Source organism: Typopeltis vanoorti, chromosome 8, assembly GCF_054136105.1.
Source record: "Typopeltis vanoorti isolate ZY-2024b chromosome 8, IOZ_Tvanoo_1.0, whole genome shotgun sequence".
Lineage (NCBI taxonomy): Eukaryota > Metazoa > Arthropoda > Arachnida > Uropygi > Thelyphonidae > Typopeltis > Typopeltis vanoorti.
This window is the reverse complement of record NC_143556.1, coordinates 16915620-16931539: the sequence shown is the minus strand read 5'-3', so window position 1 is coordinate 16931539 and position 15920 is coordinate 16915620. Positions and strand designations below refer to the sequence as shown.

The 15920-nt window shown below is 35.9% G+C and overlaps 1 protein-coding gene across 3 annotated transcripts in view; it reads right to left on the bottom strand.

Annotated features, from left to right (window-relative positions):
* The window catches only part of LOC150103763 (cellular tumor antigen p53-like), a 357156-nt gene that overhangs the window by 124982 nt on the left and 216254 nt on the right, over positions 1–15920 (bottom strand). For all 3 annotated transcript variants that reach the window (XM_090396534.1, XM_090396535.1, XM_090396533.1), the window contains one exon: positions 11841–11919. In XM_090396534.1, the coding sequence (XP_090252660.1) occupies positions 11841–11919 (79 nt within the window). The remainder of the gene's footprint in view (positions 1–11840; positions 11920–15920) is intronic.

The following is a 15920-nucleotide window of genomic DNA, read 5'->3' as shown; positions in this document are numbered from 1 at the left end:
TATCTTTTGGAGATCCTAAAACTTGTCTGATGTTGGTGGTTGCTTTGAAGACCACTCTGATGTTGTGGGCTCTTAGTATTCTTGCTATTTGATAAGAAATTGACTTGATGAAAGGTATCACTATAGTAGAAATGTGCTGACAGTGGGATTCTTCTTGTCTGGGGTTGTCATTGTATAGATATTTTTTGATGATGTTTTGAGGATATCCATTTTGTGATAATGTGTTGGCTATTAGTGAGAGGATTAGGATCTCCAAAAGATAAAGTTCCGTTCTACAAATATCCAGGAGTATATTACATTCCCTGCTCCTGTGGTCTTGCCTACATCAGACAAACTTCACGAAGTTTAGAAATTAGACAAAAAGAACATGTTGGTGATGTAAACCACAACAGAAGCATCTCTTCCGGCTTAGCACATCATTTCTGCACGTCTAACCACACGATAGATTGGCAAAACAGCTCCATGCCATATCTCGATGACGACTACAGGCATCGTGTATTTAAGGAAGCTACAATAGTACTAATAACCGGCGGAAACCTCAACAGAAATCAGGGTGTAATTCTAAACAGTTTGTGGAAAAACTTGATCCTCTCTCTCTCAATCAATCTGAACTACAGCTGGCCAGTAATCACATTACAAGTCTACAACAAACACGCATGAGTGATAATGAATAAGAACAATAAGTCATCTCTGTCACGCGAAATGTATAACCATAGATACTGGTTTGGTTTACAACGTTTTTTATGTTCCTTTTAATTTGCATTTACTAACTTTCATATTTCCGTAATGCCTTGAAAAAGCCAGACAGTTTGCTGGCGAAACTGGTAGGTTTGAATAAATGTTTTTATTGTAAAATACTGGTCTGTATTAATAAAATTGTATTTCTATTATAAAACGACCAAAAATGTATAATTTAAATAGGTAACAGATTCATTTTGTAGAAAATTGTAGGTAGGAAGTTAGTAATAATGTAAATTTTTCATGTAGTACTATCATATCCTGTACACCCCTTGAGGGTAAATGTCAGGAATTTGATGATGATGAGGAGGAGGATTAGAGCACAAATAGCCAGAGTGTTTAATAAATACCAGCAACAAACATCCTGGAGTTTACAATATTCCATGTTCTTGTGGCATTGATTACAGAGGGGAAACATTGAGAAGTTTAGAAATAAGACAAAAGGAGCATATTGGAGACTTCAATAACAACAGAGAAGACAGCTCAGGTCTGGCATTCCATTTCTCCCACACTCACTGCAACATTGAATGGAACAAGAGCTCCATGCTGTACACAGAAGACAACTTCAGTACCCACAACATCAAAGAGGCTACAATGGTAATCCACTCACAAGGCACTCTCAACAGAAACTAAGGGATGATTTTGCGTGACATTTGGAAGTTACTTATCAGATCTTTAAACATGCCAGATTTTAATTTTTCTGCAAACTATCACACACACCTGCTGAACAATGACTGACCATGTGCCAGCTTCCACGTGTTCTGTTTTACTTGTATTTTTCTGTAACTGTTCCTATATATTCAGTGTTTTTAGTTATGTAATGATTCATATTTAACCCCTGTTGTATATTTGCATGTTCATCCTAACCCAGATGAAGTCACTAGCTTAAGTGGCAAAACTAGCAGGTTTTATTAAATAATTATGACCAATAAACTCAGTGTTAGTTATTTTTTTTTATTAAATTACTAAATTTATTCATTTAATAAATAACTATGCCAATTGTCCCCCCCGCCCAGCCAATCTTTCTATGGAAAAATCTGAAAAAACAGCCCTCAACCCAGCACCTCTAAAATCCACAATATGGACAATGTGTTCTCCATTTAGGCAAGTGGCTGGGATACATTGGAAACATTTTAGCATATCTCAACTGCCAACACCAAGGATCTGTTTCACCATAGTAAAAGAAAACAATAACTGTCTGCCCTTCCTTTACACTTTAGTCAGCCGACTACCCAACAAATCCTTATCTTTTTCTGTCTACAGAAAACCTACCACACTGGAAGGTATATACATATATCATCTATCACATCACCATCCTTCCCAGCACATTATGGTGTTATCAAAACCTTAGCTAATTGAGCAAGGACCATTTGCTCTGACCACATTAGTCTATCCACAGAAATCAATTGTACCTGTGACACCTTTTTAACCAATGGCTTTCCCCTTCTCAAATCAGAAGAACACTGACATTCTCCTCCCTTCCCACATGCCAAAATCCAGAACACTAATATATATATATATCAATTGCCATTCTCTATGTATGGGACACCTTAGAAAAAAATCTAAAAAGAGTTTTAAAAAAAGGTAAGACATACAGATGGTCTTAAGCCACATCAGAAATTAGCTACTCTTATCTGCTCACTAAAAGAAACCCTCCATCGTCTAGGCCATCCCAGGGTCTACAGCATCCCTTGTCCCTGCAAGTTTTCCTATTTTGGGCAAACAAGAAGAACCACCAACATCCACCTCGAGGAACACAGAAACTTTGTCCATTACCTATACTACAGCTGCTCTGGAGTAGCACATAATGCCATGGATACAAACTGGAGAGATTATTTCTAGAATCTGCCATAGTACTACAGCATTTACCAAATCTGGACAAATTCAGCTGCCCCACCTTAACTAAAATATGTGAGACAGTTATTTTGAGACTGTTAGCAAGTTTCCATCACCATGCCCATGGAAGGGTGACAGTTAGAACTGTAGGATCCTACCTTTCTTACTCAGTCTGTGTTTGCCTTCCTGCTAGTGTGCCTACTTGTACTAGTTAGTTATATTCTTTGTGCCTTGGTGACCAAGGCAAAATACTAGCATAGTAATTTATTAACTAAATAAATTCAGTTAATAATTAAACTTGATTTAATTATTAACTAAATCAAGAATCCAGAATTTTCGAAAATCTGGAAGACAGTCATTTTAAGATCCCCTTAATCCTTGTAAACTTCTCTTTATGCATCAACAGATGATGCCAAATTAGGACTTTTCATTCTTTGTGTTGTCAATTACAATTTTAAAACTGTCTGTTTCCACTAATAACTTATTGTTTGCACAGTGTCACAAACCATTTGTGCTGCAATGATGCTGAGTACAAAACCCGTGAAATGTTAGAAACTAAAATAAATATGATTATTTTTGTTCTTTGGTGTTGTGAATTAAACATCAAAATTAAAAAGCAATACACAATTTATATTAAAGTTGCAAATTATCAAGTTAGAAATGAAGGATGTAAAGAAAGATGGTTCAATGTTAAATCAGGCATACTGAAAACTATACAATATCACCCATGCCATTTCTTATCTACAATATGGACTACAGAATAAGGAAAAGTGCAATGAGAGCTGATTATGATAAGCTTGGTTCTTTTCTCTGTATATAGAGATGATGTCATCCTCTTAATTAGCTCTGCTGAATTTTAGCCACGCTGATTTTTCATACCACAGATTTGTCACAATGACTGCTGTGACAAATCTGGTATGAAAAATCAGCATGAAAAGAAATTATGAAAACAGGTAAGAAAAACTAAAACTTAAAATATCGTCAACCTACAGTATATTAGTATACCATGGAAGCCAGAAAGTTGAAAAGAAAGAAGCAACTTTTTTAACATTGGATTTGAAGACCTCTATATTACATTCTTTAGGAAATACAAAAGAGATTGTTTTTCCAACAGCAATATAAAAGAATGAAGAAAGATAAAGAAAAAATTTGATCTGTGAGTTTGGAGACAAGAAGAACTGTGAACTGCTGCATGTGTTAATAGCTGTAGAGGAGAATAAGGAAATTATTGATGCTAACTGTGATGAAAAGTAACCAAAGAAAGCTGCAGAAAATGCCAGCAAAAACACTGAGCATCCAATCAATGAATTGCTCTCTTCTGTATTGAGTCATTGAGGAGTTCTATATAGATTTGCAAAAAGCAGTACAGCAGACATCAAGTCAAGATCTCTTAATTGTAATGGGGGACTTAAACACAAAAGTAGGCAAAGACTAGGATACCTGGCCAAGAGTAATCAGAACGTTCGGGTATGGAGAAAGCAATGAGCATGGCGAAAGACTGCTAAACTTCTGCTCAAATAATAGACTAACAATAACCAACACACTCTTTAAACATCCAAAACCCCAAAGAAAATGGACATGGATATCACCAGACAGACAAACCAAGAATATGATAGACTATATTACTGTAAACCAAAGATGGAAATCAAGTATCCTAAACTGCAGACTCTTCTCTGCAGATTGTGGATCAGACCATAAGCTAGTATTAGCAAACCTAAGAATAAAGTTAAAATTTGGAAGCACTTTTAGAGTCAAAAGGAGACTGAATATAAAAAAACTACAACACAACAATATTCTAAGAAAATATCAACTAGAACTAGATAAAAACCTGAAGGAACTACCAAAACAGAATATAAACATCGAAGAACATTGGTGCAAATTAAAGGAAATAATATTAAATTTGGTAGAAAAGACAATAGGTTACACAGAAAGAGAAAGTAAAAAGGATTGGATCTCAAATGAAGTAAAAAGGATTGGATCTCAAATGAAGTAAAAAGGTTAAGCGATCAAAGGAAACGCATGAAACTAAAACAGAATTATAACAGAAATGAATATAATAGATTAACTAGAGAAATTAGAAAACTAGTTAAAAGAGACAAGAATAACTGGTTAGAAGAAAAATGCAAAATGGCAGAAAAGCTATCAAAAGAAAATAACCTTCACGGATTATATAAACAAATAGACCAAATTAGTAAGACACAGACAACAAAAATTATAATGATCAGAAACAAAGAGTGACAACTAATTGTAAGTAAAACAAAAAGAATGGCCAGATGGGAAGAATACTTCAAAGATTTATATAATAAAAACAGCTTAAAGGATATTACGATTCCAGCCACTGAAATGGAAGAGGAAACAAATATCTTTACCAAGAAGAAATAATAGCACACAGCATACAAAAACTCAAAACTATGAAAGCACCTGGCATTGATCAAATACATGCAGAATTCTTAAAAGCAGGAAAGGAACAACTTTTGGAACCGTTAAAAACATTATTTGAAAGGATCTACAAAAAATGAAGCAGTGCCTACTGATTGGACCAAATCAGTCATAACTCCAATATCCAAAAAAGGAGATAAAACAAAATGCAATAATTACAGAGGCATTAGCCTCCTCAGTATTCCAAGTAAGGTTTTTACGAAAGTACTCCAAAAAGAAATTAAGCCATATTATACATAGGCTGTTCAATAAGTTATAAGACTATATTTATACAGAAAACAGATTACCTTTAATCGTCATCATTTACATGGTCTTTTTTGAAGTAACTACCGTGATACGCGATGCATTTGTCCCAACATTGCATCCACTTCTTAAACACATGTGAAAGTCCTTTTTTTGAGAGTTCTTTCAAAACTTCCTCCGCAGCTTTTACACATGCTTTGTTGCTTTCGAAATGGCGGCCTCTTAGTGGTTTCTTGAGCTGAGGAAACATCCAGAAATCGCACGGTGCAAGATCAGGACTGTATGGAGGATGTGGTAGGATATCTATGTTGTTCTTCTGCAAAACGTCCACTACACCACCAGCAATATGTGGCCTTGCATTATTGTGGTGCAATAAGAAGCCATTCTTCAGCAATGGACACTTCCTTTTGACGTGCTGAACCATTGTCCGTAAAACATCCGCATAGTATGAACCGTTTACAGTATTCCCGGGTTCTACAGCGTGTTGGTAAACAATGCCTTCGTAGTCAAAAAACATTATGGTCATAACTTTACCAGCCGATTTTACAGTTTTTGCTTTCTTGGGGGGGGTAGGCGAAGACGGATGCTTCCTTTCACTGCTTTGTTGTTAATTGCAGGGTCATAGTGATACAACCGAGCTTCATCTGCTGGAATGATGCATTTTAAGAAGTTGTCGCCTTCTTGTTCCAGTCTATCTTTCCATTCTGTGCACACATCCACTCGATGCTGTTGCTCCGGTGTCAAGAGTTTGGGAATCCATCAGGTGCAAACACGTTTCAGTCCCAAATGTTCAGCCATGATTGAGTGAACACTTCCCACAGAAATATTCAGGACAACATGCAACTGGCGAACTGTAATTCTGCGATCCTCATTGATGATAATCGCTGCTGTGTTGATCATTGTCTCTGTGATGGACGTTGAAGATCTTCCCTCATGTTCAAGATCTTCCACACTTTGCCTTCCTTCCTTAAAAGTTTTATGCCAGCGAAAAACACTTGCCCTCAACATTGCTTCATCGTGGAAAGCTTCGCGTATCATGTTAAAAGTGTCCATGCCGATTTTTGCAAACACACACAAAATTTAATCGCATAATGCTGTTCCAAAGACGACTGGTTGCAGCTCGTAGGCGTGCTGAAACAAGCTTGCATTTAGTCACGTGACACTCTGGCACATCAGCCCGTATATGCCATCTATCAACCTCTTTTGTTAACACAGACAGCAACAGTTCTTTATTCCACAGAAATTAATATTGTGATGAGTGGTTTCGCGACAGTAAAATTAGTCTTATTACTTATTGAACAGCCCTTGTAGAACTGGCACTAGGAGAAGAACAAGCCGGATTCAGACTAGGGCGAAGCACAATTGATCAATTATTCACCTTAAGACAGCTAATAAAAAAGACACTAGAGTACAACCAAAGTTGTTACATAAATTTCATAGACTTTCGTCAGGCATTTGATTCAATCTGTAGAAGAGAACTATGGAAAACTATGGAAGAATTTGGAATTCCCAACAAAACCATAAGAATAATAAAGAATCTATACGAGAAATCTGAATGTGCAGTACGATTGGAGGACACCTTAACCAACTGGTTCCACACAGAGTGCGGAGTAAGACAGGGATGCAATCTGTCACCAGACCTGTTCAATCTCACACTGGAAGAAGCAACCGATAAGGCCTTAAACAATGAAGACTCCGGAATCAAAATATATGGGAAAAAATGTGACAAATTTAAAATTTGCAGACAACATTGCATTACTTGCAAGCACAGAAGAAAATCTACAGCGAATTTCTGATAAAATAAAGGAGGAGTGTATAAAATCTGGATTAAACATAAATATAGACAAAACAAAAATTATGCAAATAGGAAAAAGAAGCACCAATCTGAAAATTGAAATTGATAGTAAGAATCTAGAGCAGGTAGAAAACTTCACCTACCGTGGAGGAGTTATTGAGTACAATGGTGAAATTATAAAAGATATAAATAGACGAATCAGTCAAGCATCCCAAACTTTTGGACGACTTAATCAAATATGGAAGTCAAGAGATATCAAACAAGTAACAAAAAGTAAGAATCTATGAAACAATGGTCCTCCCAATACTCCTCTATGGAAGTGAATACTGGAATCTCAAAAAAGCTGAAGAGAAAAAATTATTAGCTACTGAAATGGGTTGGCTAAGAAGATTACTTGGAGTATCTCTGCTGGATCGACTAAGAAACGAAGACATAAGGAAACGACTAAAACAAGAAATAATAATAATAGACAAAATCCAAGAAAGAAGACTGCGATGGTTTGGCCATGTGACCAGAATGGGAACAGAAAGACTACCATTTAAGCCCTGAATACAACGATGGAAGGTAAAAGATCCAGAGGATGGCCTAGAATTAGATGGATAGACAAAATAAAAGAGGACCTGAAAACCAAATCACAACAAGCAACACCAAACTGGACAGAATTGTTCGGACTCTCCTGGGACAGACAGACAGACAGAAGCGGAAAGAGTTCATTCGGCCTCATTGTCATCCACACAGATGATGATGGAAGAGAGAAGGAAGGAAGGAAGTATTGAGTCAGTAATTTAAAGGGAGCTCTTAGAATCACCATTTCAAATATAAGAATTATATTCAATGGCTATAAGGATTTATAATTTGTACAGAGTAACACGTTGAGCAAAAGATAAAACCTTATTTTTTGGATGCTGATCTGGCCATATTTGTAATAGTTTTCTTCCATCCAATAATAGAAATTTTATCCTGTCAAGAAATATGGATGTTGTTAAAATTAAGAATGGAGGGAAACTGTTATTTTTTGAGAGAGAGAAGGCAGAAATTAATAAGGTTATCACAGAACTCATCATAAAATTTGTGACATGTACTCTTGGGGGGGGGGGGTTTGTACAGGATATTATAATAATACAACATGAAAAGTTTACATCATTACAAATTTCCCATTTACAAATGTCAGCCATTTGTAAATGGCTTTGTTATTTGTATTAATTTGTTATTTGTCAGGATATTAATATTATCAGATCTTATATTATGATCTTCTAAGGCATTTTTTTCCACATAGATATTGACCTTCTCCTGGATCTTTTTTTACCTCCACTATCCTGCCAAAAAAACACTTGTCTTGCAGAAATCACAGAACTTTACTTAACAATTTAGAACATGGAATTGTTGTAGAAGGGTGATGGCATTCTGAAAGTTTTGGTAATATTGTGCAGTGCAAGATATGTCAAGTAAGAAAGAGGAGGGCTCCATCATCAGCAAAACTATGTATTTAATTTGCAGTCAACTGGAGAAAGTTGTTAATATATATTTTACAACACTGATAGCTGATATACAGTTGCAAATTTTTGTAGATAAACTTATGTTGGTTACACATGACTTGAAATTTTTCAGGAAATGACAAACGTATACAAAAATATTAATTGGAAAAAAAAAACCTTTAATCAATACCTTCCGATATTGCCATCTTCTAGGAACATGAAACTATGATATGTGCATGAAGGCACAAACAACGAGCAAATCAGGCTGAAGAAGGCAACTGGTGTTGGTCCTAGAGTCCTACAGGTGCATACTAGAGGGGCTAAATTGGGTTGTCTTGGTTGTTGGACTGATGTTCTAAGGATGCAAGCTCCCAAATTTGGGGCAGTCTCATGCACCCAAATTTGTTGAGATTTGGAAAGTGCTATAGGGATGAGGCTGATTCCAGGAACAATCTTTCATATTTATATTTGCTATGGTGTAGTAAAGTGGCTTTTCTTTCTGCGTATTCTGTGGTGGGTATCTAGTGCATGGTCCACAAGTCCTGAGGTGGCTGTATTGGTGAAATTGGATGTAGTCTTTGTGTTTGGATATCCTGATAATAGCTAACCAGCCTGTTTGGCCATAATAGGACAGTTTATAGCTGCAAGGGACCTGGTATACTCCAGGTAGGTCTAGGGGAAGTGGCTGGTCTTCGGTGGAGCAGATAAGGGATGCTTATGTGGTTATATAAGCATCCCTTATCTGCCATATTCTTTTTTAGGATTTTTGTGAGCTTTTCAGAGCTCACAAAAGCCTGGGATATAAGGAATGTGATAGATTTAGTGTAATCTCTGTTAAGAAGGGGGGAGGGGGTTGTGGTTTACTGGTTTTTAATGTTTTCTGGATTTTTGGGGGGTTGTAGCCATTGACTAAGAAGGTGTTAAGGATATGGTTAAGTTCAGTAGTTAGGGCATTGTTGTCTGAACAGATTAATTTAGCCCTGTTATATAGGGTTTTTCATCATCATCATATTCCTGCTATGTACCCTCAAGGGGTGTACAGGATATGATAGTACTACATGAAAAAAATTACATCATTATTAATTTCCTATCTACAATTTTCCTCCAAATCAGTCTGTTACTTGTCAAGACTCCAACATTATCAGATCTTATATTTCAATCATCTAAAGCATTTTGTACCGTATCAATCCACCTATATCTTGGTCTTCCTCTGGGTCATTTTGCTGCCAACCTGGCAGAGAACAAACACTTGTTTTTCTAATCTTTCCTTGCCCATTCTGTTTAAGTGACCATACCACCTAAGATTAGCTCTGCTAACGCATTCCTGGATGCTGACAATGTCAAGTTCTTTCCTAATACCCTCGTTTTTAATATGATATTGCAATTGATGCCATCTGTTCATGCCTATAATCTTTCTCAGGACTCTCATATCTGTGGTCTCTAGTCTTTGGTCAAGTGTTTTACTTCTGATCCAGCTCTCAGATCCATAAGTTAAAACTGGTTTGAACACTGTCTTGTACACAGCTAATTTAGTGTTCCGACTGATTTCTCTCTTATTCCATATGAATTTATTCAATTGACTTCCCACCATACCAGCTTTGCTGATTCTTTTGTCTATTTCTATATTTAATTTACCATCTTCAGTAAAAATCGTGCCTAAATAGCTGAAATGTTTTACTTGTTCCACAGGTTCTCCATTCACAACACAGTTGACATTTTCAATGATTCTGCCTATTTTCATTGTCTTTGTCTTTTTATTGCTGACCTTCATACCATATCTATTACAACAGCTATTCAATTTAGTCAGAGAATCTTGCAGACTTGTAGCAGATTTATTTAGAAGTATAACATCATCCGCATAAAGCAAAGAGCTGACATTAACATCTCCAATTTTGATAACATGTTTAATACCACTTTCCTTCATAATGTGATCCATATAGATAATGAATAACAGAGGGGATAAAGTATGTCTCACACCAGATTTAACATTAAACCATCTTCCTGTACTTCCTTCAATTCTAACTGCTGACTTACAACTCAAACAAAGACTAAGTATTGCTTGATATAATGCCCCAGTGACACCATATAACTGAAGCGTATTGAATAGCTTCTCTCTTGGCACCTTGTCATATGCCTTTTCCAGATCGACAAAACTTAAATACAGATCTTTGTTATATTCCCATGCTTTCTCGACTATTTGTCGTAAAATGAAGATCTGATCCTGACAGCCTCTATTTGGCCTGAATCCAGCTTGTTCTTCACCAAGCTTTTCTTCCACAATTCTTCTCAACCATTTCTCAAGTATACTTGCATAGATCTTGCCAGGAACACTCAGAAGGGAAATACCTCTGTAATTCTCACATGCAGTTTTATTTTCCTTTTTATATATGGGTACTATGAGAGCTCTATTCCAATCATCGGGAATTCGTCCCTCTGTCCAGGCTTTCTGAACTATGCAGTGCAGCCACTGTAAGACTCTTATACTACCGTACTTCAGCATTTCTGGTCGAATATCATCTACTCCTGCTGCCTTTCCACATTTCAAGCCTTTGATGGCTTTTTCTACTTCTAGTATGGATATGTATTCCTGACTGCATGCCTGGTCAGTGTTTTTTACCACTGTGCTGTCATCACTGCTTGTTTCATTTAGCGGTTTTTCAAAGTAATTACTCCATACTTCAAGGATATCTTTTTCTCCCATTTTCATGTCACCTTTATCATCTCTAATTCCTTTTACAGCACTCTTTCCTCCATTCTTAAGCTTCTTCAACAACCTCCAGAATATTTGGCCACCTTCTTGATATTTATTTTCTATATTCTTGCCAAAGTCCTCCCATGACTTTTGTTTAGCTAGTTTTACACTGTTTAGCATTCTTGCATTTGTCTCTATATTCTCTAAGAGCACAAGCTGACTTATTTGACAGGAACTTTTGGTATGCTTTCTTCTTTCCCTTCAATGCCTCTTTAACTTCCTGTGTCCACCAGGGAGTTCTGATTTTTTTATGTGCTGTCATAATAACCTGAACACCTCTTGGGGGTACATAATCAGAAATTTGATGATGCTTTCTGATATTTCCAAAGAGAAATTACAATGCAATGGGGCAGTGGAGAATCTCTCTCTCTCTCTCTCTTTAAAGCCTATAATGGTTTCTTGTGTATGATCATTCTTTCTTCTCTACAACTTTTTTTTTTTTGGTCACTTTTAGAACAAATAGTTTAATTATTAAAAATAAATAGGTATAGCATGCATTGAATTATTACTTAATGTAAACATTACCTTAAAAAAATCACAAGATTAAAGAGTTTTTACTTACTACCCATGCAGTAGATTTTGTTGGTCTTTCCTGGGTTGTGAAACTTACTCTGAAGTTATGATTCCCAGAATAGCTTGAACTAAATTAAAATTTGAAAAGAAAATCAATTCTAAAAAAAAAAATAATAATAATAATAAATAAATAAATAATGAAATTCAATATGATATAAAAATATTTTACAAAAATGTATACAAGTATTATTGTCATCACGTGAGCTTCTCAATGGAGTCAGAATACTTATTACGGGAGACCCATTATTCACACAACACCTATCATACCTCTCTTTATTTATTCACTGACAAAGTGCTCACAACTACCTCTGGCTACCCATTCTCCCCATTCACTACCCTCCAAACAAGTCCTAACATACTCTAGCATTCTCTGTCATGAAAAAAATGCTGTGTGATGTCATGCAAATTTGGCAATATTGCTGTCAACATGTGCCTTTGACCAGAGGTAAATATCTTCTAAAAACGTCAATGAAATATTATTATTCACACTTTTCTTCAGTATTTTCTTGCACTATACATCTAAAAATCCTCAATGCACTGAAGAAAATTATCTTCAGCTTTGGAAATGCTCTGCTGCAATGTCAACATCAGAAGTTAGGCTAGTGCCAGTTACATAACACTCTAAATACTTCGATATGCCTTTATTCTTGACCACTTTTACATTATCAATAATTAATCAAAGCAACATGAATTCTATTTGAATAATCATTCAAGAAACACACATATGTATGGCATATGTGGACGACGTGGGTATAATTTCTTGCTATTTCCAGAGGCCAAGTTGTTACTCCCCCCACCCACTTTTCTTTTGGGAGTCCATTGGATTTCTATCAATTATATAGTACATGGTGGGTTAAGAGTTGACATCTTTCTATCATTTCTTGAAATATTCATAATTACCATAGCATTTCTCTTATTAGCTCTCATAGTGACCATTATTCACTTCCTCCACAATACAAGATCTCTTAATGCTCTGTATTCTTGAATGGTAAAATTACTTTCGGTAGGCTTGGCTATAGTTAAAATATGGGCTACCCCGAGGCAAATATTGTTGGCAAATTTCCTTAGTTAATCCACATACAATTCAGATTTCAATAGCAAGAATTTCTCTACGTACTACTGCAACGTTAAAACCTTTACTGATGATCTGAATAGCACATTCACTAAGGGATGGGAATTTTGACTATGAATATGACCATGATCTTTTCTGTTTATGTAGAAAAGGCTGTTTATATCTCTACAGTAAAGAAAACTACACTTCTCCATCAAACTGGTTTTATTTTGATCAAATACTTTTTAGTTGACTTATTATAAACTGTAATTAAGTGGTCCATTATTTTCTCTTTCACCCTGAACTAAGTTCACTTTGCCATTCTAATTTTAATCGTATTCAGTCTGGAGCAAAGCTTTACTATGTATTCTTAATGCTTTCTTTTTTGCTTTAACACATAGGTAGGTATGATGTTAGCATTGTGGCATCTGTTGAGGTCAATTTACTATGCCAGATAGTGCAAACTTCAGAAGCTTCAATCCACACCCCACTTCTTTTTTTTTTCTTTTTGCTACTTCGATTCCATGGATCTCACAGATGTGCTTATATGTTGGTTATGCATGTTAATAAGAATTGATAGCTTAACATAACAGGTTAAAAAAAAAATTAATCTAATATTTCACCTAATCCTAACTGTGGCATTTTCAAGTATAAAGATAACATAAATAAACACCAATAGACATATATTAACTCTGAATATAGTTTTTATTGACGTACAAGTTGTGGATGCTGGGCGACAACTCGCTACCCTCCATCATGAGAAAGCTGTCTACTACACTGAAACCAAGACTTGGTACAGCTGCTTCATACAGAACATCACATCTTACTAAAATTTACCTCTGCAACTGCATCTTTTAAAGGTGTATGTGTTAGCAAAGTTATAGAGACTTACTAAGCTTTGGACTCTCTTGGGCTGATTTTAAGATACTCTCTTTGTGTACCTTGCAGAGCACACTGGTGGCATGGAAAACTTATCAGAAAATGGCTTCTAGAATCCCTAGGTCATCTGGAGTTGGATAGCACAGGATAATACCTAGGCCTCTTTTGGTCCTACATATGGTAGCACTGTTTCAGTGTGAAGTTAGAAAATAAATGTCCAATAAGTGAGGATCATGCACAAGGCAATAACATTCATCTCTGATCTAAAGATAATAACAAACAACATCCATACCCACAGTGGAATTCAAATCTGCAGTCTATTGGTTGAAGAGTGGATACATTAACCACTTGGCTAAATGATTAGCAGCTAAGCAATCAGGTCTGTTTGAATATAATGAAACTGATTCTTTACAAAGCCACAGATGGAAAGAAATTTCACCTGATTCCTTGTGAGATCCTGCACAGCTCCCATGGCACTGACAATGCTCTTTGGAAAGAGCTGGGTTGAAATCCTATATAGGATATGAGGAACCTTTATAAGAACTTTTAATCATAAGGTTAGTTAACTGGTCTCACATAGAAGTGACAGAGTTTTCCCTATGGAAAACTCAGATTTTTCAAACCACTGGTCAGAAGAATATACATGCAGTTAGCAGTCATAATACATCCTCTGACCCTCTATCCTCGGTTGCTTCAGCCTTAATTCCAAACAACCCAACAACTGCATATCATAGTCTAGGCACTGCTTTCAACATGCTGCAACTCGGACTTTTTCCCAGTATACCAAGCAGAATAATAGCAGCAAGATTTGCTAGCTGACTAAGAAGCTTCTTCAAGTATTACCATTAGATTCTGTTCAGTATGCTATCTAGTAGCCAGTCTGTGGAGTAGCTGTTTTAACACTATACCTTAAAAAATAAAGACATTTCTCCACGATGTCTAACATCGCTCTGAAAACATCACTCATATTGCATGCTGAAAAAAGTGAGGAAGAAATAAATAGGACCTTTGCTCTGGAGCTCAAACACACAGTTTTTGGCCACTTCTAACCTCCAATTAGCAAAGTATTTTCATCAGGCAATAAAAATCATCACCGCTAGGTGGTACTTAGAACAACAGAACTGTGGCCTTTCTTCTGATGTGTGTGGAACCCTCATTTCAACACCTGCATACATTTTGTGCAAATGCACTCCTGAATATTTTCTATTCAGGAGTGCATTAATAGGATATATCCAGTAACATTCAACATGAAGGTGTAGGCAGAAGATTTAGTTACTGTAGACAGAATGAACACCATGAAATTTGGCATACACTATCTTGTGGTGGCCTTAACATCAGATCCATCAACATTTTAGACTGCTGAGGTTTTGAGAATGAAATCAATGTGTCTGTCACAAGAAGCATACTGACATTTCCTTTTAGGTTAAGAACTGGAATACAGATCAATGGATTGGAAAAATATATTGAACAGGTATTTATGCCAAACTTAGCTGGCAATATTTTAATTAGTGTCTTCTGTATCAACCAGCAGATGAAATCTACGACTCATTAGATGAAATTTGTTGAAAATCCTATTCATATTTATGCTAAATGGCAAACAAGTTTTTTAGATGTTCTTAAGATGCTATTTAAAAACATCCCATTCTATTATATGTTTACATTATTATAATGGAACATCCATCAAATGACACAGATAGATTTCTTGATATTAACAGTCAAGCCATTAAGAGCCTTCATTATTTTAATCCACTAAATCTCTCTCTCTCTCTCTCTTTTTTTTTTTTTTCTGGTGTGAAGATAACTCATATGTGGACTAGAAAACTTGCAGTGCGAAATTTCTTCATGCAATGGAAAAGTATAGAATAATATAAAATACCATACTCCTTCTTCAGCCAGTGTATATTAACAAATCTTGTATTTATATGTTATTCTCTCCCCACTCAGTGAGTGACCCTGAAATGAATGAATTTAGTTATACAGCATATTTGGCACCATTACAGCCAATACCAAAATGATAAATTTGGAAATTAATACTGACAGAATCATGGAGATATGGTGTTTACTCACAAATGTAGACACAACAAATAAGAATGGCTCAGAGAGTATGTTTCTCTTTGTTGTATACTACATGCAAGATGA